Source organism: Eschscholzia californica, unplaced genomic scaffold (assembly GCF_041429995.1).
Source record: "Eschscholzia californica isolate CP2 unplaced genomic scaffold, dmEscCali1.0.p SCAF_1, whole genome shotgun sequence".
Lineage (NCBI taxonomy): Eukaryota > Viridiplantae > Streptophyta > Magnoliopsida > Ranunculales > Papaveraceae > Eschscholzia > Eschscholzia californica.
In genome coordinates, this window is record NW_028238198.1 from 62,891,421 (window position 1) to 62,918,880 (window position 27,460).

The 27,460-nt window shown below is 35.0% G+C and overlaps 2 protein-coding genes and 1 pseudogene across 3 annotated transcripts; 2 read left to right on the plus strand and 1 right to left on the minus strand.

The window, feature by feature from the left end:
• Window positions 1-2,592: 2,592 nt before the first annotated feature.
• Window positions 2,593-5,108, plus strand: LOC147568108 (putative glucuronoxylan glucuronosyltransferase IRX7). The gene is made up of 3 exons (XM_086654550.1): window positions 2,593-3,934; window positions 4,032-4,288; window positions 4,406-5,108. The coding sequence occupies exons 1-3, from the start codon at window positions 3,245-3,247 to the stop codon at window positions 4,872-4,874; spliced, it is 1,416 nt and encodes a 471-aa protein (XP_086510676.1). The 5' UTR covers window positions 2,593-3,244; the 3' UTR covers window positions 4,875-5,108.
• Window positions 5,109-6,309: 1,201 nt separating this feature from the next.
• LOC147568109 (arsenate reductase 2.2-like) lies at window positions 6,310-10,110 on the minus strand. The gene is made up of 4 exons (XM_086654551.1): window positions 10,052-10,110; window positions 8,979-9,711; window positions 8,718-8,856; window positions 6,310-6,652 (listed from the first exon to the last, which is right to left on the minus strand). The coding sequence occupies exons 2-4, from the start codon at window positions 9,137-9,139 to the stop codon at window positions 6,485-6,487; spliced, it is 468 nt and encodes a 155-aa protein (XP_086510677.1). The 5' UTR covers window positions 9,140-9,711; window positions 10,052-10,110; the 3' UTR covers window positions 6,310-6,484.
• A 2,375-nt stretch (window positions 10,111-12,485) lies between these two features.
• LOC147568110 (pentatricopeptide repeat-containing protein At2g38420, mitochondrial-like) lies at window positions 12,486-23,062 on the plus strand (annotated as a pseudogene). Its single transcript, XR_015230423.1, has 5 exons — window positions 12,486-12,491; window positions 13,060-14,520; window positions 15,770-15,892; window positions 16,493-16,786; window positions 22,241-23,062. The product of XR_015230423.1 is annotated as a pentatricopeptide repeat-containing protein At2g38420, mitochondrial-like (transcript).
• Window positions 23,063-27,460: the final 4,398 nt, after the last annotated feature.

The following is a 27,460-nucleotide window of genomic DNA, read 5'->3' on the forward strand; positions in this document are numbered from 1 at the left end:
AAGATAACTACCCACAATTTTCATCTTAAATTTATGTTGCTCATATTAATATTGGGGTAAAAAATAATTTTACTTTGATTGTCTAGAGACAAATTCAGGAGAATTTGATTGAGACTTTTTTGTTGTATGATTGTAGTTTCTCTTCATCTCTACCATGATAGAAAAATTATGCCGTGGTGGAGGCACAAGCATACCCTAGTAATTATATATGTTGTCAGCATTTTATAATAGGTCAGGACATTATTACACATGTTGTCAACATTTTATAACAACACAATTATATATGTTGTCAACAATTTATAACAACATTTTTATATACGTTATCCATATATGAGGGTAAAAATGGAATTATGGATATGGTTGTCTTGTTAACAACATAATTATATATGTCGTCAACACTTTGAAAAGTGTTCAAAAAATGAGTGTTTTTTGCATTATTATTTTTTATTGGGTTTTTTTCCTATTAGGACCTAGAGTTTGGGTTTTTCATGCATTGTTTCTTTTCAAATAAAGGGAAGTTTAAATACGCTCCCTATAAGTGTTGCAGGCGCCCCCTCAAGGCAAAATTGTGAGGGAGTTTGTGAAGACAGGCCGCGTCCGTAACACTTAAGGGAGGCGCCTATGAAACTTCCCTCAATAAAACATCACGAAGTGTAGTTTTTGTTTGTAGAGTTCAGTAATCATTACAATCATTATGAGTCACAAAAACATCACGAAGAAATAATATACAGATACATCAAGATTCTTAAACTGAATAATTATTATAACATTATAATTTAGGATCGCAAATATCACTTAACATCCCTTAAAGGCTTAAAGTCAATTAATCTACCTTTATTTTATTTTGACGTCTAAATTACATGAGGTCAATTTTAAAAGTAATATTTTTGATTAAGTTCGGTTGCACTACTTAATGGGCTTACGACGATTACAACAACTACACACTTTTTTATTTTACGCATACTTTACACTCGCCTCCATGTTGCATTTTGTTGTATGGAAAGGGGTTTGACCGGTTGGCTTCCTCGATACATTTGTAAGCAGATTGTGACTTGGTTAGCCAACTTCGTAAAGCGTTAAGTTTGTGGTCATCAAACTTAAAGCCAATTGACAATGAGTACAGGACCTAAACATTATTTATTTGGTTGCTAGATGCCCATTCTCCCATGTGAGACTATTCTCACATAGAACTTTTTATGGACTATTTGTGACTTGGCGTGATGGCACCAACTGCTTCTTTTCTAGGAGGATCGTGACTTTGCGACTCGACGCTTTTGACTCATTTCCACACGGACCGTGACTTGGTGAGCTGAGGCCACAACTCACTTTTTAGACAACCGTGACTTGACAATTTGCGACTTTGTGCACACACCCATTTCTAGAGGGACCGTTACTTTACGAGCGTGCACTCAATTCTAATATGACCTTGGTGATCTGATACTCCACCCATTTCTACGTGGATTGTGATTCAGCGAGCTAGCCACCGACTCATTTCTAGACACTATTTGACTTCGCACGTTAACACTATGATCCATTTCTGGACAAACTTGGCGAACTCGCACCTTAATCCATTTAGTGACACAACACTACTCGGTAACTCAACGCCGCAAGCCATTAGACTGACTATGACTTGGCGAGCTGACACCCTGATCCATTTCATGATGGATGGTCTGGTCATTGCGTTAATTTGTCTATGTCATGTCGTGCCCGTTTCACCTTGGTGCCTTGGTGGAACCCATAAGAGCGAGTCCAACCAGGGATTGTCCCAGGCCCTTAAAACCACTTTTTCATTTAAATTTTACAACCTCAGCTCAGGCCCTGAAATTCAGTTCCAACCACAGATTCTCTTGGACCCTTAAATTTGAATTGATCACTTTTCTACCCTTCCAACCACCATATTAAATTCTTTATCAAATTTATTCTCTATAAATACAACTCTCTTTCTCTACAAACTCAAATCAATTTCATCTTCTTCCTTCTATACAAACTTATCAAACTCTCTTCCTATACCCTCTATCCTTTCTACAATGCAAAGCAGTTTCTTTTTATTGAACATGATGCTTGAAGAAGATGCATGGGCTGCAGAAAGAGATGATGATGATCTCAGAATGTCAGAAGAAATGGAAAAGAATGCTAAACGAAAACGTACTCGTCATGTTGGTTCTGTTTTGGGTCACCCAACGATAGATAATAATGGACAACTCGGTCATGAAACCATGATGAGAGACTATTTCAATGAAACTCGAACTTATGATGATACAAAGTTTCGCGCACGTTACAGGATGAATTTCGATTTATTTTTGCGTATTCTCAATGTTGTTGGGGATACAATCCCAAATTTACCGAAAGAATTGATGGATTGGGTCAAAAAGGGATGAAACAGTCCGATACATCGCAGAGAAACTTTGCCGGACGAATTACTTGACCGTATAGGTCGAGTTAGAAGCCATGACATCCACACCCGGTTGAAGGCAGATCTCGTTGAACACGTGTAGAATACGAGATCTAACGACAACGAATAGATTATTTTAAGTTTTTGAATTAAGATGTTAGATTATCAATGATAATGCATTTTAAGTTTTGAATTAATGGTTTTTTTTTAATTTAATTTTGTTTTTAAAAAAGAAAATAATCGACCGTTGGATCACATCCACCGTTGGATGTGATCCCCCATATGACCCGTTGGTGACCTTCCCAACGATCATATGGGGATGTTCAGCCGGCCCTTACTAAGAGCCGGCTGTGGTTGGACCGGTGGGAAGGGACCCTTAAATTGAATTAAGGGTCCAACTCCCACCGGTTGGACTTTTTTTTTGTCGAACCCTACCGGTTGGACTTGCTCTAATAAACCAATTAACTACATATAGCTTTAGCGCCGAAACCCAACCAGACCACCAAAACTTACCTTGTTTTAAGCAAAGAAAGACCAATCCAGCTCTCATTTGTACATAGAATGATAGAAGAATATAACCTCAGAAGAAAAATACACACACAAGAAAAACGTCAAAATCTCAACCTAATCAATCTCACATAAAACCCCAAATAAACAAGTCTGCTTACCGAAGTGTTTGAACAAACAGGCAGCCAACATTCAACCACAACCAATCTCTTTGTTCCTTCTTCCTCACCTCATCGTCAACCAAACACTGAAAGCTCCATTTTACATACTAAACCCATCTCAATCTCCATTTTATTCTTTCATGGGTTTCTATCAATACATCTGATACTTCAAAAAGAAAAGGAGATGTCTGAGTTCAATAGAATCTCTGAAAATAAAGGAATCTATGTGAAGATGAAGCTCTTAAACAGAAATGGAAGAAAATCTAAAAGCTTCTTCTATAAATGTTTCAAATGGGTACTTTGGATTTCTTTTTCTCTCTACTTTTTTAGCTCTTACCTTATCACTACCTCAACTAAAACATCTTCTCCTCTTTCTCTCTCTAAAATTACCTTTCCTATTTCAAAACCCACTTTTGTCTCTAGAGCTTTATTTGAATTCAATACTACAGTTCTTCAAAAACCCATTACTAGAAATGTAATCCCATCATCTCCTTCAAGTAAGATTTTTACAGAGTTATCAAGTGATTTGAAGATCTATATATATGATCTTCCATCAAAATATAACAGTGATTGGTTATCAAATAAAAGATGTAGTAATCATCTATTTGCAGCAGAAGTAGCTATTCATAAAGCTTTAATGAGTAGTGAAGTACGAACATTGAATCCATTTGAAGCTGATTTCTTCTTCGTTCCTGTTTATGTTTCTTGTAATTTCAGTATTGTAAATGGGTTTCCTTCACTTGGTCATGCTCGTCCTCTATTGAAATCAGCTATTGACCTAATCTCATCAACTATGCCATTTTGGAATCGAACTAATGGTTCTGATCATATTTTCGTCGCTACCCATGATTATGGAGCTTGTTTTCATGCCATGGTAAGATTCAGATTTCGATTTCTCCCCTTTTTTCTTGATCAGATTTACATTTTTTGACTGGTTCTGATCATAAAAATTTGATTTTTTTTTTTTGTAGGAAGAAGATGCGATTGCTGAAGGAATACCTAAGTTTTTGAAGAAATCGATTATTTTACAAACATTTGGGGTTAAATCAAAGCATCCATGTCAAGAAGTTGAGAATATTTTAATACCACCTTATATCTCACCGGAGAAGATACAATCAACGGTGATCAAATCTGTTTCAGCTCGTAATGGCAAAAGAGATATTTGGGCATTTTTCAGGGGTAAAATGGAAATCAACCCTAAAAACATCAACGGCCGTATTTATAGCAAGTAATCACTCTCTCTTCTTACAGTTCAATTTCAATTCTTTTGTTGATTGTGAATTGACGATTAAACCCTTGAATTTAAACTAATATTACGTTGTTCTGTTTTTTTGATGATTTTCAGGGGAATTCGAACTACGATATGGAAAAAATTCAGTAGGTTCAAGAGAAAGTTTTACTTGAAACGCCAAAGATTTGATGGATATCAATCAGAGATCGGACGGTCTGTATTTTGTTTATGTCCTTTGGGTTGGGCCCCATGGAGCCCTAGAATCGTTGAATCCGTAGCCCTTGGATGTATCCCCGTGATCATCGCCGATGATATAAGATTACCATTCTCGAACACAATCCGATGGTCAGAAATTTCTCTCACAATAAAAGAGAAAGATGTAGGTAAACTTGGTAAAATACTTGAACACGTGGCAGCTACTAATCTCACGATGATACAGAAGAACTTGTGGGACCCTGTAAATCGACGGTCCTTATTGTATAACAGTAAGATTCAAGAAGGTGATGCCACGTGGCAGATATTGAATTCTCTATCTAAAATGATGCACCTATCGTACAGGAGATCAAAACTTTCTGACTTTTAAAGACGACAAACGTGGCAGGTAGTGATTAGATGTGAAGCAGAGAAACCACTGCGGTTTGCTTAGCTGGAAAAAGAGTGAAATTGGTGGAAGACAGCTAAGCAGAATAATGGTGGGGACAAGGGAGTGATATTGTACATCGCGTTGTACCAATTTATTTAGTGTTACCTAGTTTGTAAAAAGATAGTATTTGATTCTTTCATTCATTTAATTTAAAGAAGTAATTTTGACGGTGTAGATTTATTTCATAAGATAAGATTGGTTGGAATGGGTTAACATGATAGGTGATCTATAGAGAGAGAGAGAGAGAGAGAGGGAGGTCACGAGAGTGTCAGGTCATTTATTTTGGGATGTCGCTATCGATGATGAAGTTGTCACGAACTTTATCGAATGAAGGGAACAAACATTAAAAAGGAGAGCTAACATCAATAGCAAGATAGTAAAGATTGGGAAATGGATCAAATGGTCCCTCTTTCACTCTTTAGAATCTGACCTGGATAAACAAAGTATTTTGAGCCTTTTGAGATAACACAAAGTTTTTTTTTTTTTAATACTATGGAAATTGCCACACAGGCTGTCTTTAAATCTATATGGCATGTATCGAGCTGTATAACCTAAGTTTTAATATTTCAACCACTTGACCTTTCCCCCATCCATATATTATTTATAAATGAGACATAGGCTCATTTACGTGCTAGATTTGATTAGGCATTTTTCGGGAAGGACGGACTTTTTTAGTATAATACGAGAGTTAATTTTTATTTGACCTCCTATTTTATGACCAACTTCAAATATGACTCTCAAATTTCTGTAAATTCAAATATGACTCCCTATTTTCATACAAATGCCATAACTACCTCTCCTATTAATGTATTTTCAAAATAAAATAAAAAAAAATTCTAAATTCCACCTCACTTCCCTCTCCACCACGTCACCTCTCTCTCCAACTCACCTCTCTCTGTCTCTCCACCTCACCAGTCTCTTCTCCTATGAAGGCCGCCGGTCGAAAAATTTTCCGGCCGGCGACCTTCATCGGAGAAGAGACTGATGAGGTGGAGAGAGAGAGAGGTGAAATGGAGAGAGAGGTGACATGGAGAGATGAGTGGTGGAGAGGGAAGTGAGGTGGAATTTAAGTTTTCTTTTTTATTTTATTTTGAAAATACATTAATAGGAAGGGTAGTTATGGCATTTGAATGAAAATAGGGGGCCATATTTGAATTTACTGAAATTTGGGGGCTATATTTGAAGCTGGTCACAAAGTAGGGGGCCAAATAGGAATTAACTCATAATATTATGACATGGGTTGTACTAGAGGAAACCCGGATGAATGCTTATTCAAAGTCAGCAAGTGCCAGCCATTTCTGGGTGGTAAACCAAAATTTTGGGATGCTCATGTTCTACTAATCTTTGAAAAAAATACCTTTTCTAGGAAGAGAGAGACATAAAATAGTAATTTTATACTAGTATATTAGAGTTGGACAAGAAACAGATACATGTATCATCATTCTGGACATAATATGAACATCATTGTCAAGGTATGAATCAACATAACACAAACACATTCATTTCATGGGCAATAGCGTAAGAGTTTCGGCTTTTCAAGCAAATATCTGTTAGTGTTTGCCTTCGCAAGGGATATCGGTGCAGCGACAAACAGGTCTACCAGAAGCTTCCCATCCATTGAAGCCCCGTTCCAAGACCACAATATTCTTTATGCCCGCATCTTCCTTTGTTTCTTCAAGATAGTTTGCTAGTTTTCGTGCACAAGATGGACCTCGGACCTACAAATAACATCACCAACAGATAGTGTTATGGGAATATATAGACAATCAAAATCTTTGTTCTAAGTTTAGATTAACTTTAAATGAGATACATGAAAAGTGTACATATTTTCCAATACCTGGAATTAAGCTCTAGATCATGTGTCATTTGAGCAGACTAAGATAATGAATACTTAATGATGAGTGAGTAAATTAGTAAGGTCCATAAAAAACTGAAAAGAGACTTGAGTTGCAGACAAGGGTGATCCGAATATATACTTCTATAATTCTAATGAAGTGAAGTTATGAAGTTTAAGGAAAGGTTGAAGTTTAACCGGGAAGGTTGTAGGTGAGGGTATTATTTATGGATTACACTATAAAGCACTCATCGATGGGACCATTTTCAACCATTAATGGAAATTCGTCATCTACATTTTGTATGTCGAATTTGGAACATGAAGCAGAACTTGGAATATGAAGCAGAACTTGCAGTTATCGTGGCCCCATTTTTGCTTTGAGCCCACATGCCACAAGCATTTTAATTTGATTGTTAAGACCATTTTAGGATTTCAATATATCGATCGGAAATGACGTGTTCCTATCGTAGCTAAAAAAGAATTAGATATAACAACAAACAGATGGAAACATGACATAGTTTTATCTTCGTACAAGAACAAATGGGACCAAGAAAGCGAACTACCTATAGCTTACAAAATTTAAATGGTGAAGTCGAAAGTGCAAAAACTAATGGAGCTAGTATAAGTTTGAGCCCATCTGAATTTCAAACTAAAAACAATCAGCAATGAGGTGAGAGCTCTTAGATATTATTTACTAGACATGAAACTTCCTTTTGTCCATGTGAGACTATTCTCATATACATGCCATACAAGTGACTTTCTTTTGAGCCTAGCAAGTTTCTTTTTGTTGGGAGACAGATAACAGTGATAAACCAATTGGACCTAAGATTTCCATTTCTCTATGTGGGACTATAATCGTTGTTTCTCTGGTATAGTAAGACTAGAAAATTTGTCTTGCTGTTCATCTGAAACAGTGATAAACAAAGAAAATTTCTATCTGAAAATTCAGAGATAGACGACTATTATTTTTTTTATTTTGTATTCAATACAAACTTTCAAATCTTGTTTAAAAGCAGAAGTTTATTTCTGTTTCAAATACAGACTTTTAATTCGATTTTAAAACCAGAAGTTCATAAAACTAAAGGAACAACAATAATAAAAGAAGAAGAAATCAAAGAATCATAAAGTCGAGTGATCTCTGTCCTTGAGACATATTACACCATGTTATTTGTACCAACAGATCTTGTGTTTGTTTACCAAGCCAAAACAGCGTTACCTTTCAGGGGTTAGACGGTGGTACGTCTGGTTTCCAAAAGTCTGTCGAATAGCGAGTAAGAAATACAAACTTTTGCTGAACTAAATGAGGGCTTAGAACTTTAATGCTTCTGTTATGAACTAAATATACATGGGCAAATGGGCTAGTTATTAAAAGGAAATTTTTTTCTCTCAGTACTTTTAGATTTGTGACTATCTAGTTCACACTTTATTAGTTGAACTACTTCTCATACCAACTTGAAATATTAATAACTCATTCGTCAGGAATCGGTTTTGGAAAAACTTTAGGTCTAAAGTCAATAGCTCGACGAGATCCGTTCAGCTCCTGATTTGGATTATGTTTGGTCTCTCAAAAACATGAAACACGGTTCTAGCTAAATCCTAGCTTAGATCCAATTCCACCACTCGTAATAATGGTAACCTAGCAATTAAGTTTATGGATGGCCTAAGAAACTATTAGATTGAAACCAAGGTTTATAAATTTTTGGAATTGAAGGATTAATCTACTACTGCTTAAATTCAAATGAGTTCATTTGGTAATAACAGAAGCGATTATGATTTAATTAACTAATCAAAGGCTTATCTAAGCAACAATCAGTGAAAGAAATCAAAACAAAACCCAACTTTTATAAGAGGGATTAATGATAAATTAATCTCTATCCATGTCAATTAAACCCAGAAACCAGGGAAGTTCAAGGAACATAAATCAGGATTTGAAAATTAAACAGAAATACCTGGCTTAGGGCACAATGAAAGACAAGGGTATCTTTCCCTTTAACTTGTTGAATGAGATTAGGGAGTTTCTCAGAGAAAGTATCACTTGCGTAATGAAGAGAACCAGTTATATGTGCATCGTAAATTCTCTCATCGTCCCTATACAAAAACCAGAAGGAAACTTCAAATTAACTGTGTCAATTTTGACTTTTGAGATTTCAATAGAAGAAGAAGAAGAAGAAGAAGAAGGGAAGTTAGAGAGATATATATAGAGAGAATACCTGACATCAACAACAGCTATGTTTTGTTTGCCATTGAGAGAGAGAAGTTGAGAACCAGTGATGTATGAAATACTTGGAGCCATTTTTGTGTGTGTTCTCCGTTGAAGATCAGGCTGCTTGTTTATTTTTGCTAATGGGACGGGCGAGGGATATTTCGCCATTTCGGTGGCGGAATATATGGGCTAATTCTCGTTTAGCTCCTCATAATTTTAGGTGATTGGACCAAAGGTCCAATGGTCTCTCGGTCATACGACTCGTCTCCTGTGGACGGTTATTGAGGCGGAGCTCCAGGACGTCTGAGGGTGAGTCGGAAAGACGAGAAAGGGTCATAGGTTTCGAATACTTATGGTAAATAAATTTCATTCAAAAGATATCCGCTAAATCTTCAAAAATCCTAACAGTGGTGCACGTTTTTCTGTCCGTTGTCGTCCAACCGTCCCATCTCATCAGTTCCGTCCCACTTCACTCTGAAATTTAAATTGATTTTTCTTTCTCTCTCACAACCGTTTCCTCTTTCTGGTTTCATTTATAATCATCTCAAAACTGGACCTAAAACACCTGAAATCCAAAATCTCTTCAATTCGCCTGAAATCCAAAATCTCCTTTCTGCCCTTGAAACCCAAAATCTACTTCTTTTGCCTGAAACCAGAACTTTCTCTCTTGGCGAAAGCGCGTTTTTCTGCGTAATATTTTCTCAACAAACCAAAATCTGCTTAGGAACAATAAGTATCCCCTGTGAGAATAGTCCCACATGGGAGAATGGGTAACTAGCAACCAAAAATATAAAGAATAGGTCCTCTCCACTCATTGCCAATTGGTTTTGAGTTGGATGGCCACAAACTTAACATGGTATCAGAGCTAGGCCCACACGTGATAGGCTTAAAAGCCACACGTGCTCCACGTCACCCGTAAAGAAAAAAAACACGTGTTCGGCTCAAAGAACGCCACACGTGAGGGGGCGTGTGAGAATAGTCCCACATGGGAGAATGGGTAACTAGCAACCAAAAATATAAAGAATAGGTCCTCTCCACTCATTGCCAATTGGTTTTGAGTTGGATGGCCACAAACTTAACATCCCCATCTTTCTTCAACTTCTTGTAAGTTGTTATAACCCAAACCAACAATCTTTTGTTGTTTGGGGTTAGGACTACTCGGTTTTAATTTTGTAAATTTTTTCGGTAAAGTCATTGCTAAGTTGTCATAGATAAATTTGACAGCATTATATTATGCACTCATACATGTCCATATTTTGACTAACTGTTCGAATTCCCAAATGGGACAATTTCATAATCTCACACATTCATAAAATTAAGTACAACTTCTTTAACAAGGCTATATATTGTATTGCCATACAAAGCTTAAGCAGACCTTTCAAAATGAAATGTACACCTGTTTATGCACTCCACATTTAAAAATTCGGTGTATATGAGATTTGTAACATTGTGTTTTGGCAACCTAGTTTAAATTTCTCTAACTTCTAAGATCAATTCATGACAGTATCTATCGCAATAATAAAATGGGGTATTTAGCGATACCCCCTCATCCCTAATGTCCAATTAGGGATGCCCCCTTTTTAAATTGGGTATTAGGGATACCCTTTTTTGTACCTAAAAGTACAAAACTACCCTTGTTCTTATAGTTTCTTTTTTTTTCTTCGATGTTATGTTTATCAACTTATTTTCGTTTCTCACAATTTTTTTTCTTGTATCTGTCTTTTTCTAATTTACTAACAAAATTTATCAAAATTTTTAAAAAATTGATAAATCACAACAATTCGAAATAAAAATCGTAAATTCTAAGAAAAAATTTAACTTTTCATTTGTTTTTTCTTTTACGATAAAATTGATGTACGTTACCCATTTGAAGAAAACCTCTTGATATTTATTGTTCTTTTTATTAATTATAACTCGTATCATTCAAAAAATACAAATAGAAATTGAGATTATGAAGCGAACAAAAAGTAAAAAAAAAAAATTAAAATAAAATTACTCAATGAACTTGCAAATGAGATTTCAAAATTCTTCGAACGGGCAAAATTAGAGTGTTACGTTAGTCGTGAATTTACAAACTAGATAGAAAACTTCACGAGAATACCAAAGTTAGAATGTTATGTTGGTCGTAATGATATGAAAGGGAAGAAAATAAAATACAATATGTCGGTCGTTATGATTTATTAATTTTAAATTTTCGATAAATGTTGTTGGTAAATTAAAAAAAAGATGGATAAGAGAAAAAAAATTATGAGAAACGAAAATAAGTTGATAAACATAACATCGAAAAGTATAAGATATCAAACAAAAAAAGAAACAATAAGGGAGAAAAAGAGTAGTTTTGTACTTTTAAATACAAAAAAGGGGGCATCCCTAATATCCAATTAAAAAAGGGGGAATCCCTAATATCCAATTAAAATTTTTTTTTGAGTAACTTTAATTTGTTTGTATCCTATAACTTATTTTTAAAGATTTTCCCCTAAATTTTTGGTTTGATTTGTGTTAGTTAGAGGAGATGTGATAATTGTGATGAAGGAAGGTCCACCACTTGATAACACGTAAACTGTTCAATAGACGCGTCCGTGTTGCAGCCACGAGTAATGCTACTTTATTACAAACATTATCTTCTACAGTTTTAAAAGATTATCTCTTTTATTTTACTTATTAGAAACTAACACTTTTATAAAACTTTATTTACTTTTAAATATTAAAATATATATAATTTTTTATTAAACTATTTATGAAGTTCCTTATTAAAATATTTATTTTATAGTTTGCTACTTATTATGAATCATTATAAGTTTAATTTTTGATAATTAGTTTTAATATTAAGTGGTCGCGTTTATATTTTAATAAAATCTGATAAATAAGTTTAAACTTTAATACGAAAGTATCATTAATAATATCAAAGTTAAAATGTATCTTTCAAAAGGTTAAAAACCAAATTAACTATATAATTTTATAGATTGCAAATATAATTAAGAGAATTACGGCACATTCACAATAGTATGATTGTTATATAAGATTTTTAAATAATTATGTACTGTATTTCTACACTGTTAAATTTATACTCGAATTTACTCAATTTAATTTGAAAAGAGGTAGACTTCCGAGATTAGAGTACATCTTTTATCACAAGAATTTGAGTACGACGGATGAAAATATCATCGATCACAAAAAATATGGTAAAGGTCGTAGAAAGGTTCCAATAAAATCAACAGATTCATGTAAATAATAATTCGTTTTAAATTTTTTTTATAGTTATTAAAATATTAAAAATAGTTTGTGATCAAATGTTAAAAAAAATCAACAGAAACAAATATATATCTTCGGTAGGTTTATAAAGGATATCTCTTTTGTTTTGCTTAATAAATAGAAAAAATAATAAGAATCTTTATTTACATTTATATCATTAAGAAATATTTATTAAAGTATTTATTAAAATTTTATTAAATAGTTTGCTATTTATTGTAAATTATTACAAACTTTATTTATTTTTAATTGGTTTTAGCAATAAATGGTCGTATTTATATTTTAATCATTAGAACCTATATATAACCAATATACATATGTAGTTTCTCTATGTATTTTTTCGATCGAAAAATTTCCTAGTATAAAACACAAGGGGGTTTCTATTGTCTAAGACATATGATGGGCCTAAAATGTGTTCTTAAAAAGTCTCCGCCGATAAGTATACTACACTTCAAGTAATAAACCTAGTAAACCGGGTCGATAGAGACTAGTCAAAGCTATTCTCAATCTGAAACTAGAAATAGTAACTTTGACTTTTGAGTTTGATAATGAAATCTATTATACAAAACAGATACTTGTGACTAGGACAAAATAAATGTCCCTAGATTATGACTAGATTGCCACATAGATTTATAAGTGGGACAAATTCTAACTTATATAATAGAATAGCTTGGAAGATGACCGACCTTCTCCCGACCCTCCATTATCTGACCGAACAATTGAGAAGAACATAACTCCCACCCTTCTCTCATTAACACTGCCTGGCTCTTCAATTTCTAAAAGATGTTAAAATTTTCAGCTTCTTCAATTTCTTCATCTTCCTGATGTTCTCTCTCTAGCTAAATCATTTGAAACCGAAATGGCAAGAAAACTTCAACGAACAACATGCTATTGAAACCCTAAGAAAATCAGTATCATCTGAAGAAAAATCTCACTATAATCTTCTCTCACTTCTCATCAACTCCTTCAACATCTATAATTGCAATCCAACTCCTTCCCCTTATTCTTTCATTTTCAAAATCCTAACCCTAAGTTCCCAAATTGATCAAATTCCTTCAGTCCTCGACCACTTAGAAAAAAAATCAAAAAATTCGATACACTCGAAGGAGTTTTCATAAATCTCATTCGAATTTATGGGGATGCAGATAAGTTGGGAGATGCAATTGATTTATTCTTTGGAATCCCTGATTTCAGGTGCCACCCTTCTATCTATTCCCTTAATACATTGCTTTCAGTTCTATGTAAATAAGAAGGTCTTAAATTGGTTCATCAAGTTTTATTGAAAGGCCAATGGATGAACATTCGATTTGAAGAATCGACTTTCAGGATACTAATTGTATCTATTTGTCAAATTGAGAAAGTTGGGTATGGAATTGAGATGTTAAATATGATGTCTGCTTATGGATATGATCATGATTCAGAATTATATGTTTTTGGAAGAGATTCGAAAAATGGGTTTTAGTCTAAATAGAGAGAATTACTCAAGTGTGATCAGCATTTTGGTCAAAAATGGGAAAGGAAAAATGCTTTGATATGTTGAGTGAAATGAAAACTAATTGGTTGAAGGCAAATATTGCTTGTTACACTAGGGTTTTGCAAGAAATTATATCTATTGGGAAAATTAAGAAAGCAGAGGAAGTGTTCGACGAAATGCTTGTGTTAGGTATAGTTCCTAACATTTATACTTATAATGTTTATATACATGGAACAGGATAAAATTGATGATAGTTTTAAGATGCTTGGATATATGGAAGAATTGGGGTAAAGCCTGATATAACAACTTACAATACCGTTATGATGGGGTTTTGTAAAATTGAAGTTAGATAATCAATGTCTTTCTCAACAAAGCCTACTTGATTTTTTTCAAACCAAGTTTCTGATATTGCTTCATCTATTGATATTTGTATCAAAATCGTTTCAACCTTCAATATGCCCCCACTCCAATCGCTTCACACCCTAACCCTGCTAAAACCTTACATGAAAATCGCCCATTACGTTCTTCTATTGAACCTCGGGCGACCATTATCCAACAAAACGCTAATCCCCAAAGACCCTCACCTAAAATTAATCATTCTAATTAGTGAGAAATTCTCTTCTGGTGTTGTTGGTTCAAGTGGAAGTCCACTTTCTATTGTTAGATCAATGGTTGTTGTTTATTTATTACATCAAGTTCCTCTTGAATATATTGATTCATCTCTTTTGATAAGAAAGTCAGAGAATTGTCAGAAAGTGCTCAATATCAACAGCAACAACAGCAAGACTCAAATTCGGCAGATGGAAATCATAATCAGAATAAATAGGTAAATTTTATTTAAAGGGTTTATGGCTTTTGTAGTAGAATCCAGATGGTTTCGGTTTAAATAGCCTAACTAGCAACCAACTGCAAGAGCCAAAAGTACAAGTTTTCTGCCCATATATATTATGCACTTAAAATTTTCAAGTTGCAGTATATAACTTACTAGGTTCCCACCGCGTCCGTAGGACGCGGTAGATCCCTTTTGGCTGCGCCGTCGTGTTAATAACAGTTGAATAGTCATTTTACGTTTAGAGAAAACTATAATTATACATTAAACAACCAAGAGAAGCAATCAAATACTAAGCTATTTACATTTAAAAAAAGAGAATTACATTTAAAAAAGAAAAATAATATTTCATTGAAGCCTGAACTATAAAATAGATGTGAGAGATTGTTTTTTTCTTACAGTGAAAAGATATCAGTCTGGCAAGAGTCCTATTTATATATTTTTCGAAGTAGTTACTTTGGGAAGTTTTTCATAAAAAAACCGATCAAGAATGTGGAAGAGAGATTTTCTCCCCACTAATTTCTCATCCTCCCACGTTTTTCTACTGAATAGAAAAAAAAGAGAGAAATATATGGGTAGTAGTTACTCTAACCAATTTTAATTGATTTACATAGATACCCTTCTTTTTGTAGTCTATTTACATAAAAAAAAAATTATATCATCCGTCGGATGTCTTCCCAACCAAATCTCTAAAATAAAATGGACGGTCAGACTTATCCCCTGGATAACCGACTGACCTGTTTTAATATAATAGATTAGGTAATCATATATATATTTGGGTCATTTTACTGGAGTATCTCATTCTAAATTTTATTACTTTTCTATAAATTTCCAACTTCTTCAATTTCTTCATCTTAGCTAAACCCTAAGATTAAGGTTCTTAATCTTAACCCAATGAAGAGTTCTGATAGTTTTCAAGGTAATGTGGATTTCCCCTTATCTTTTTAATCTATTATTTTCCTGAATATTGTTTTTGAAATTCTAAATCATTTTTTTTCTTTTCCAAAATGAAGTAGATATAGGAATTGGGGGTGGAAAACTAAACAACTGAAGTCATATTAATAGTATAGTTGGGCCTTCACCTTGTGCAGTCAATAAATAATATTTTTGGAATGAAGTTGTGAAACCCTAATATCTCATTTGCCCTAAATGTTTACCCCATGAATTTATATTTCTGATTTTTATCTTGGATTTAACCTGAATCTTTCTTTTTATTCAGAAAAAATGCAATTTCATTGTTTTGTAGAGAAAGCTTCCTCGAGAGAGAATTAAAGTTTGTATCGATGGGTGATTATAGAAAGAAGATGAGTTTTCATTTTGGGAAGAACTTTCACCGCAAGAGTATGAGCTTCTCGTGAAGGACATTGTGGTAATAACAATTCATTCTTTACTCTTTCATTCCTCTTATTTGATCCTGATTTCAATTGATTTTGCATATTTATATCTTTACTCACTATCTTTCATTATCCATTTTTCAGAATTTGGGGTTTCAGATCTGAGAATAGATTGAAAATCGATTAGATGTCATTCAATGAATTTTCCAAGTATTTTCAAATATTTTTTGATTCGTTATCTCTTAAATTGATAATTATATGGTTTTAGTTAATTCATTGATTCAGTGAAGTTTTTGTTTTCTTACCAATTGATGTACTTATTTTCGATACTGTGAAGTCAGAGCAATTAGGTTCTCAACAGGTTTTCCTTTTTTATGTTTTGGCTCGTAGACTTCTCCTATTTGGTGAAATTGGTTTCGCTGGTGTGTACTTGTCACTGGAATCGGGCTTTGTTACTTCTGAATTTCTATTGAGAATATATATTGGTTCCAATGTTCACTCGAAGTATCCAGCGATACAAATACCTAAAAAAATGGTTTGGTTATACTCACCATTCACTTATATGAATTATTATTACTATAGAATAAGATAGGTATTAATAAAATTTTCAATACATTATATCTTTACTGTTGCAGGTAAATCTGCTGCACTCAATATGGACCATGTCAAAGTTTGATGGCATACTTGGACTTGGTTTTCAAAAAATCCTGGTGGGCAATATTGTTCATGTTTGGTATGTTATTACATCTTTAAATATTAGTAAATCAATCAAAGATTTGTTTAAAACTACACAGTAGTTATAGATTTGGTATTTACACCATCTGTTACTCTATTTAATTGACCGAAAAACGTCTCATTTTTCCTTAAAATTAGCTGTTACTTCTCCCTGTATCTCCTATTTGAACTGATAAGTTTACAATCTCTATTCAGTTATTGTAAGAGGCAGTTTCTAAAAATTGAAGAGGTGGTTTTGGAGGCATGGATGTTTACTTGTGGCGGTTTAGGATGGCTTCAAATTAGGCAGTTTTCAAAATTGGTTGGTTTCTAATTCATGGTCGGTGGATTGAGTTTCCAATTTTGAGCCAATTTGGAGTCGGCAATTCCAATCCCACCGGCTTATAATTTATATAAATAAGGGGTCTTAGAGTGCTTCTACACAACCAACACAAGCAACAACAACTCTTCTTTAGAGAGAGCTAAAGAGAGAGAGCAAGAGTGAGAGGAATTTTTCATAGTTTTTGAGCGGTGTTAAATTTCTCGGTCGTCGAAGATTTAGTATAGAAGGTTATTACTATACGGTACCATCTTGGGACGAACTTGCGGGTTGTGTTAGTCGTCTTCATCTATCCTTCAATAAAGATTTCTTGTTCGCCCGAGGACGTAGGCTTTAAAGCCGAACCTCGTTAAATTCTATTCGCATATTTGATTTTGGCTTAGCTTTTCGATTAATCTTCATAATCGGATCAATTTCTAGGATAGGTTCGATAGCTTCCGCGACTTTTAGTTATAACAATTGGTATCAGAGCCTTGTTGAGATTGAATGAAGAAAAGATGGGATCGAGAAGTGGTACGGTCAAAGCAGGGAAATATGAGATAGAGAAGTTCAATGGGAAAAACGATTGTTCTTATTGGCGGATGCAGATGAAGAATCTGTTAATCTCACAGAAATTACACAAGACGTTGACGGGAAAGAAACCGGGAGATATGTCAGATGAGGATTGGGAAGAGTTAGATCTCGAAGCACGGGCAACCATTATGTTGTGTCTTGAGAGGGACGTGGCGTTCCTAGTAGACGAAGAAACAACGGCGGCGGGTGTGTGGTTAAAACTAGAAAGCAGTTTCATGACGAAAACTTTAACGAATCGGGTCTACTTAAAATCTAAATTATTCACATCTAGAATGGAAGAGGGTTCTTCTATTCAGGAATATGTGAATAGGTTTGACAGGATTATCTCAGATTTGAAGGATATTGATGTTAAGGTTGAGGATGAGGACCAAGCCCTCATATTGTTACTTTCATTGCCTAAATCCTATGAGAACCTTGTTCAAACTTTGATGCTTGTAGGTGATAGTCTAAGCATGGAAGAGACGAGAAATTCGCTATTAGCGGATGACCTTCGTAAGGTTGCTACTAGCAGTATGGCGTCGGGTGGAGTAGACAAAGAACAAGCACAAGGGTTGTTTGTAACGAGGGGGAGGAGTAATGAAAGGGGAAAGGGAAAGGGCGGGAAATCTAGATCCAAATCTAGAGGCTCTTTCAAGAAAACGTGCTTTAGTTGTGGTGAGCTTGGCCACTTTAAAGCGGCTTGTCCAAAGAGAAAGTTGAAGCAAAAGAACGAAGGCTACAAGGAGAAACAAGAGATGCAAGAGGCGGGATATGTGTCAGAAGAGGCGGATGAATGTTTCTCGGTGACAGAGGTGTCTGAGAAAATCTTTGATAAGTGGATGCTTGATTCAGGAGCGTCACACCATATGTGTCCAAATAGGGAGTTGTTTACTACCTATAGGAGTATAGATGGTGGTACAGTTATACTGGGTGATGATAGTATATGTAAAACTGTGGGACTCGGAACAATACGTATCAAGATGCACGATGGAGTGGTGAGAACATTGACGGACGTAAGACACATACCTGATTTGCGGAAAAATCTAATTTCCCTTGGTGTGTTGGAGCGGAACGGCTGTAAGATAATTATAGAGAATGGCTCCATAAAAGTCGTTAAGGGTTCTTTGGTGGTAATGAGAGGTACTCGTTACGGTAATTTATACAAACTTTTGGGGACAACAATTACTGGAGATGTAGCAGTAGGAATCAGTGGAAGGGATCCAACGGCTAGTACGAGGCTTTGGCATATGCGCCTTGGGCATATGTCAGAAAAGGGTCTATCTCTGATGTCCGGGAAAGGCTTGTTGAAGGACATGAAGAAGCCTTGCATGGAGTTTTGTGAGCATTGTGTGTTCGGGAAGGCACACAGGGTGACGTTCTCTACAAGCAAGCACAGGAGCAAAGAGGTGTTAGACTACGTACACACCGATGTCTGGGAACCGGCAAAGTTACCTTCCAAGGGTGGTTCCAGGTATTTTGTTACATTCGTTGATGATCATTCGAGATTTGTCTGGCTTTATTTTCTGAAGCATAAGAATGAGGTATTCAACACATTCCTGGTGTGGAAAGCAATGGTTGAGAACAAAACTGGTCGAAAGCTGAAGACGTTAAGGTCAGATAATGGGACCGAGTACACGGATGGGGCATTCAAGGAGTTTTGTAATCAGGAAGGCATTGTGAGGCACTGGACAGTAGTAAACACACCTCAGCAGAATGGAGTCGCAGAGAGATTGAACCGTACACTACTTGAGAAGGCTAGATGTATGCGCTCCAATTCGGGACTAGGCGTAGAATGGTGGGCAGAATCTGTTGCTACAGCTTGTTATATTGTGAACAGGTCTCCACATTCTTCTTTAGATGGCGGCATACCTTACGAGGTGTGGTCAGGTGAACATGCAGATTACGGGAAACTTAAGGTTTTCGGTTGTACGACCTATTACCATGTTAAAGGTAACAAACTTGACAATAGAGCAAAAAAGACAATTTTCTTAGGATATGCTACAGGAGTCAAGGGTTATCGGCTATGGTGTACGGAAGACAATAAGTTTGTAATCAGCAGAGATGTGGTGTTTGATGAGTCATCTATTATAGCTATGGCGAAAGCTACAGTGCCTAGTTGTGGTGATGTTGGGTCTACTAAAGCTCAAGTAGTGGAAGTAGAAGCCGAAGACCAACGGGTTTCTAGGAATCATGATCAGGTGGAGCATCAGGATAATACTCAGGATGAGGAAATTGATGAACCCGATCATGAGGAGGTTCAAGGGGAAGGTACACAAGTTTTACAACAACAACAGCAGGATGTTTCGGTACACACTAGGCCGAAACGGTTATATAAGCCGGTACAGAGGTTAGGGTCAGACAAACCTCTTAGGCATTACGGGCAGGCAAATGTGGTTGAATATGCACTCTCGGTGGAAGATGACGAGTCGGTCACCTTCAAACAAGCTATTACCGCGGAGGAAAGAGAGAGTTGGTTGGTTGCTATGCAAGAAGAGATGGAGTCTCTTCACAAGAACAAGACATGGGAGGTTGTCCCATTGCCCGAAGGTAAGTCTGTTATTGGTTGTAAATGGGTGTACAAGAAGAAAGAGGATTCTTCCGAGATCAAAGGTACAAGGTATAAGGCAAGACTAGTGGCCAAGGGTTATGCACAGAAAGAAGGGGTCGACTACAATGAGATTTTCTCACCGGTCGTGAAACATACTTCTATTCGGGTGCTATTGAGTATTGTTGCTCACAGGGATCTTGAGCTGGAACAACTCGATGTTAAAACCGCCTTCTTGCACGGTGATTTGGAAGAATAAATTTATATGGCTCAACCTGAGGGATACAAGGTTGAGGGCAAAGAAAATCAAGTATGTCGTTTGAGAAAGTCTCTTTACGGATTGAAACAATCCCCTCGCCAATGGTACAAACGATTTGATTTTTTCATGCTAAAGCATGGTTTTCCCAGAAGTGACTATGATTGTTGTGTATACATCAAAAAACTTCGCGAAGGTGACTTTATTTATCTCCTTTTGTATGTGGATGACATGCTTATTGCTTCTAGAAGCATGGTGGAGATAAATAAGTTGAAATCTCAACTCAGTCAAGAGTTTGAGATGAAAGACATGGGCGCTGCAAAGAAGATACTGGGAATGGAGATTAAGAGAGAGCGGTCAAGTAAGAAACTGTACTTGAATCAGAAAGGTTACATCGAACGAGTAGTTTCTCGGTTCGGGATGCAGAATGCAAAGGCGGTGTCAACACCTTTGGCACCACACTTCAGGCTCTCGGGAAAACAATCTCCCACTACTACGGTGGAGAAGGATCATATGAATCGTGTACCGTATGCTAGTGCAGTTGGCAGTTTGATGTACGCTATGGTGTGTACTCGTCCGGATATTTCACAAGCGGTCAGTGTGGTTAGTAGGTTTATGGCAAACCCAGGGAAGACACATTGGGAAGCTGTGAAGTGGATCTTGAGGTACTTAAAGGGTACCGTTGATACGGGTTTGTGCTTTGGTGGAGACACATGTCAAGTAAGCGGTTATGTTGACTCAGATTATGCTGGCGATCTAGATAGAAGACGATCTACTACTGGTTATGTATTTAGGGTACATGGTGCTCCAGTTAGTTGGCGATCGATGTTACAATCTACAGTTGCATTATCTACTACGGAGGCCGAGTATATGGCTATGGCCGAGGGTGTGAAGGAAGCATTGTGGTTGTGGGGTCTTCTGGATGATCTAGGGATTAAGCAGGAGTGCGTAGATTTATGGTGTGATAGTCAAAGTGCGATCCACTTGGCGAAGAATCAGGTTCATCATGCTCGCACTAAGCATATCGATGTCAGGTATCACTTTGTACGAGATGTCATAGAGGAAGGTGATATTTCTCTCATGAAGGTAAACACAGATGAGAATCCCGCGGACATGTTGACTAAAGTGGTGACGTGTAGCAAGTTTCAGCATTGCCTGGAATTGCTACAAATCGGCTCGTGTTAAGTTGCCCGAAAGGGCGTAATGGCGACAAGGTAATCTTTATGTGAAGGATTGGTAGAACTACGGTAGGCTTGATCCTATAAAAGGGTACGTAGGCAGCCATGGTCATATGGTGCAGTCGGATAAAGTTACAAGAAGAAGATATATCTTACAAGGAGTATCCTAGTGTTCGTCCAAAATTTGAAGTATATCAAATTGTGTACGAGGTGGAGAATTATAAGAGGCAGTTTCTAAAAATTGAAGAGGTGGTTTTGGAGGCATGGATGTTTACTTGTGGCGGTTTAGGATGGCTTCAAATTAGGCAGTTTTCAAAATTGGTTGGTTTCTAATTCATGGTCGGTGGATTGAGTTTCCAATTTTGAGCCAATTTGGAGTCGGCAATTCCAATCCCACCAGCTTATAATTTATATAAATGAGGGGTCTTAGAGTGCTTCTACACAACCAACACAAGCAACAACAACTCTTCTTTAGAGAGAGCTAAAGAGAGAGAGCAAGAGTGAGAGAAATTTTTCATAGTTTTTGAGCGGTGTTAAATTTCTCGGTCGTCGAAGATTTAGTATAGAAGGTTATTACTATACGGTACCATCTTGGGACGAACTTGCGGGTTGTGTTAGTCGTCTTCATCTATCCTTCAATAAAGATTTCTTGTTCGCCCGAGGACGTAGGCTTTAAAGCCGAACCTCGTTAAATTCTGTTCGCATATTTGATTTTGGCTTAGCTTTTCGATTAATCTTCATAATCGGATCAATTTCTAGGATAGGTTCGATAGCTTCCGCGACTTTTAGTTATAACAGTTATACTCCTTTAATTCCTGCCATCTTTATATAATCAATACTTGGTCAGGTTTGACCACTTAAGTATTGTGTTTTTCAACTTTCAAGCTGCAATGATTAGGGATAAGTGCTTGATTTAGTTATCTGGCTATGAAGTTTATGGAAAATAACTGAAAGCTCCCTTCTGATGAACAACCCTCGAGGAAAGGTAGTATCTTACCTCAATTTTCTTCAAACGATGCTAAGGAATTTAGTTACTCAACCTTTCTCTTTTGTATTGAGTTTCTTGAAAACAGAAAATATGAATTCCCTAAACATAAATTTTCAATGTTTTCTATGTGTAGAATCTGACTTTTGAAAGGGGTATAAAATTTGTAAAGTTGGATTATTTGAACTTTTCGGTCAAAGTATATATATGGATCAATAAGACTGAAGTTAATATTAAGTTTGGACAGGGAGAAAAAAAATTGTCATCTATTTACACTAATAATATAAGTGGTTTCCACATTGTTTTATCTCATTTTTCAGTATGCTATTGTGTACAGACGGATCATGAAAGAGTTGTCACATGAAAGTGGGGATGAAGTCATCAAAGGACCCTAATGCAAAAGAACTACTCAGTAGACCTTTGAATTCCGAACATGAGATGGATGCAGTTAATATATACACCAATATATCTATAAGGGTGAAAATAATACTTCGGTAATCGAAGCAACATACGAGATTAAGTAATACTATGATTATATTGTTTTTTTGGTTTAAAAGTTGTTTACTATCGAGTTCAATTTATAACAAATTTTTATTTTTATATTTAATAAAATTATTTTGCTGTATTTTTCCTAATTAGTGAGCATGTACTTCCCCTCTTAGTTTGAAGAAATCTGTTCGGATCATAAAATTAAATGTCTTATTGCATACCGCACACGTTTTCTTTTTTCAAATTGTTATCTTTAAAAATATCTTCATACATTGTCTCTCAATCCTCAAACTATACATCTCCATATTAAACGATCGTAGATTTTGTTTTCCTCCATATGATTCTCGTATGTTCATTCACATTTAAACTTCTTTTGTTGTCGATGATAAACTAGAAAAGACGGTAGATATTTTTTCGTCGTGTAACTATAATCACACTAGATGGTGACTGGGCGGACACACAAACATATGACTGTGACGAACATTTCTCATTCAAATCCAACCATCCGTTTTCTTTCTCAGATTAAATCTGGTTCTCCATGAACACTTCATTGTCCCTTCAATTACCTCTTCATTGTCCCTTCAATTACCTCATTCGGATACTAAGCGTGCAACACTCCGTTTCCCTTCTCCCTCTGAGAACTTCATTCTTCTCTCTTTATTAACTGAAACGACAGAAACCCTAATGCAGAACGCTTTGTCTGCGATGTTGTTGTTAATTGAATCTGCACCTTTATTGAATCTCTCCTTCACCACCGTTAAAGTTGCACCTTTATAGTTGGGATAAAAAAGACATGGATGAACAGTCAAGAGATTTGGTAGACAAACTGAACGTTGCTACGTACATATAGATCATATCTTGTACGTTTTGCAATAATGTTTTTTTTTCCTTTCTTCAGTTCCATTTTTATTTTAGGATTTAATTTTGTGGAGACCTCTTCTTTAGTGTTCATAAGATTTCTTTGTCGTTCATCTTCATTTAGGCTTGAATTCTATTCAAACATTTCATAGTTTACTTGTTGGAGATTGTATGTATAGTTCTGAAGATGATATGATTATAGAGTTGGAAATTGATGAGTAAATCCTAGAAACTGATGAGTAAACCCAAGCTAAAACATATTTAGAAAACTAAATTCTTTTTTGAAGTATCCAACGAATCACATACCTAAAAAATGGTTTGGTTATACTCAAGATTCACTTATATGAATTATTATTACTCAGATAGGTATTAGTAAAATTTTCAATACAGTATATCTTTACTGTTGCAGGTAAATCTGCCCAACATGTGGCCTACTTGAATATATTTAGTGATGAATATAACCGTGCAAGATTTGCGTGTTAAAAAGAATCAAACAAGGTGTTTGTAAAATGAAATCTTTTTTTATCTTTGTCTCTGTAGATATTCAGTTTCTTTAAATTCACATCAATTTACATTATGTCTCCTACACCCAAGTATGAGTCTGAATTGATTTTTTTTCTTTGACATTAGGGAGTCTAAATTTCTTGCATTTGATTGGGTTTCATATTCTTTATAGAAAATTACATCTAATAACTCTATCACAGTATGTACAAAATTTAGTAACGCGTGTGAAGAAAGTAAGATGGCAACAAAGAAAAGAGTAAGATGGTAGTGATCTATCCATAATTTTTGAAAATAGATTTTCTAAATCGATTTAAAAACATTAAAATTAAAAATAGTTTTGTAGACTTCAAAGCTTTAAATAACTTAAGATAAATCTAATACCTCAAGAACAATACACTTATGGAGAATATTGATTTGAAAAGTTGATACCACAGTGAGAAAGTACTAAATGTGGAAAAGAAGAGAAAATTTAAATAATCAAATATCATGTCTATTATTCTGTTGCGTAAAGGGCATTCCCCCGCCCACAGGGCGGGGGTTATGCCTTGTAAAATAATAAAGCGAAAAAAAAACAAATGAAGCAATCAGGAGGAATGAATATGGAGAAAAAGCTAGAATTTCTGAATCCACCTCGAATTATGATAAATAAATTCTCCTTAACTTAATCATGATTTCTAACTTTATAACTCAATATTTGGTAAATTATCATTATATAAATATATGAATTCATCTTTTCAAAAGAACATGTTCAATAACAAAATAGTTAAACCTATTTCGATTGAAAGATAATAACGATTCAGCTATATATTGACTATCAATTAATAAGCATGCATCATAAAATAAAATTTTCTAAACATGACGTATCAAATTAAAAAAATAACCAATGAAGAACATGTTATTACTCGAAGAAATCGAATAAGAGTTTTGGAGAATCGACATTACATATCACATTGCAATATTTGGTGGCGAAAATGGAAGACTCAGATTTATTAAATCAATATAAAAAACAAGGGATATGGGTTGCGAAATTGACGACCCATATAAATTTGAAACACGATGGATGACCGAGGTAAATTTAAAACACAGTTGATTTATTTCCTATTTCATCTTCCAGCAAATGGATCGTCCTCTTCATCTTCCGACATTACAACTTCGAATACTCCTCAATAATCAACCTTGTGTTACCAATCAACCTCATTCCTCTTGCCTAAAAATCTTCTTCATCAATGGAGTCCACCCTCACACTCGCTCTCTATAAATCTCATATCATTCATCTAGGTCTTTTGTTCTCACCTGTGTTTCTCTACTTGCGAAGGAGATCACAAGTTTGTTTCTCTCTCCAAAAATCTTTATCTTACTATTTCATTCTTAAGGTTCTCATTAAAAATGGTTAAACTTAGCATTTTGAACTATCTACGTGAAGGAAAAAATTGTGTTTTTTAAGGTTCTGGACGAAATATCCCTTTCAATGCATGTGGTGTCATTGTAGATTTCTATTTCCGATTGTATCATGTTAAATTGGTTTTCCAAGGTTTAAACTTAGCATTTCGAAGTATAGACGTGAAGGAAAAATTATAGTTAAAAGTTTGATCGACTAACAGTTGTCTCATCTTGGTAGATTTGAAACTTAGGCATCTAGTTGTTTCTGTTATCTTCATTTTACCTTTTCCCTTTTTCTACCAGAAAATCTTGGTTAAGTTTAGTAACTCTATTTTACTGTTTCCCTTTTTCATTGTCAAGGTTAGATGGACTAGTAGATTTGAAACTTAGGGCATAATGATGGTCAATGAGGTGTTGCAAATTAGGGATTGTATTATGTTGTTTAACTTTGATAAACTCGTCGGTTAAGTTTCAAATATATTAGGTTTTACTGATTTTTTTCTTTAAAGTTCTGATTGAGATTCAATATTAGCCCATCTTAGATGAAATATCTCTTTCATAACATGACGTTTCATTGTTAAGGTTGGGTATCTACTTGTTTCGTTGTTAAAAATGGCTTTTTCAGAGTTTGAATTTTGCATTTTGAAGTATCTATGCCAAGGAAAAATTATTTTTTTCAAGGTTAGATCAAGTGGAAGTTGTTTGAATCATTGTAGATTTGACATCTGGGTTTTATGTTAACTTCATTTTAGTGTTTCCCCTCTATCTACCAAAAAAATTGTTTCATTGTTAAGATTTGGTATTCTTTTATAGAGGTGAAAACAAGTTTCCCACTTCCTCGATTTCCGTTAGATAAGAAGATAACAAGTTATATTACTACTTTTGGATGATTTTACTTATCCTGTTCATCCACTTACTTTTATGAATACATGTTTGCTTAGGACTGTTATGATTTAAACTCTAAATTTTGTCGTACTTTTACGACCTAAAAAATTCATATTGAGTTTACTTTTGCGATTCTAAAGCCTCCTTTATAGTTAATAGGCTTCGTGATGTTTTCATGTGATTCTAGCTTGTAGTTGTTGGAGGTGTTCTTTTTATGAAACAATTTCAATCTATTAGAATTTTTATAACCTTGAAAGTGTTTAACCTAAGTATTCCACTTAATATTTGTTAAAATGATTGTCAACGAAACCTCTCTGGCCTCTTTCTCTCCCTTTCACTTGCTTACTGGGGTAACTTAGTTAAGCATTTTGTATTGATCAGGTCAAGCACATGAAAGAAAATCTTACTATTATGCATTTTGATGTTTAACTATGTATGAATCATGTTTGCTTGAATAATTGGTATCTATTTCATCACCAATAGCTTAATTTAACTCTCCATCAGGAGACTTCTCATCACAATTTTTCCTACACATATAATTTTCTTTATATGGAGAAGACTTTCCCTTATAGTTTTTAGATTGGATATATTGTTTGTTTTGTTAAAGTGATGAGGATGTAGCCGAACTTGTGACCGCCATACAGGGGCGGAACCAGGATTTCAAGCTAGCCTGGACAGACTATTTACTTAAAGTAATTCGAACTTTTAACAAAAAATTTACTACACATTAAATGTAATATCCAATAAGAGTGCAAAACAACCTTTATTTTTCGCCCTAACTCGTAAACCTAATATGATTTGAGTGAAACTAAACTATTTCAAAATTATAAAATAAGCCCTAGAGAGAGAAACTAAAATAAACCTTAATCTTAATCCGGTTTTTCGATTTATAAACTTAGCTTGAGTTTCATTTTCAA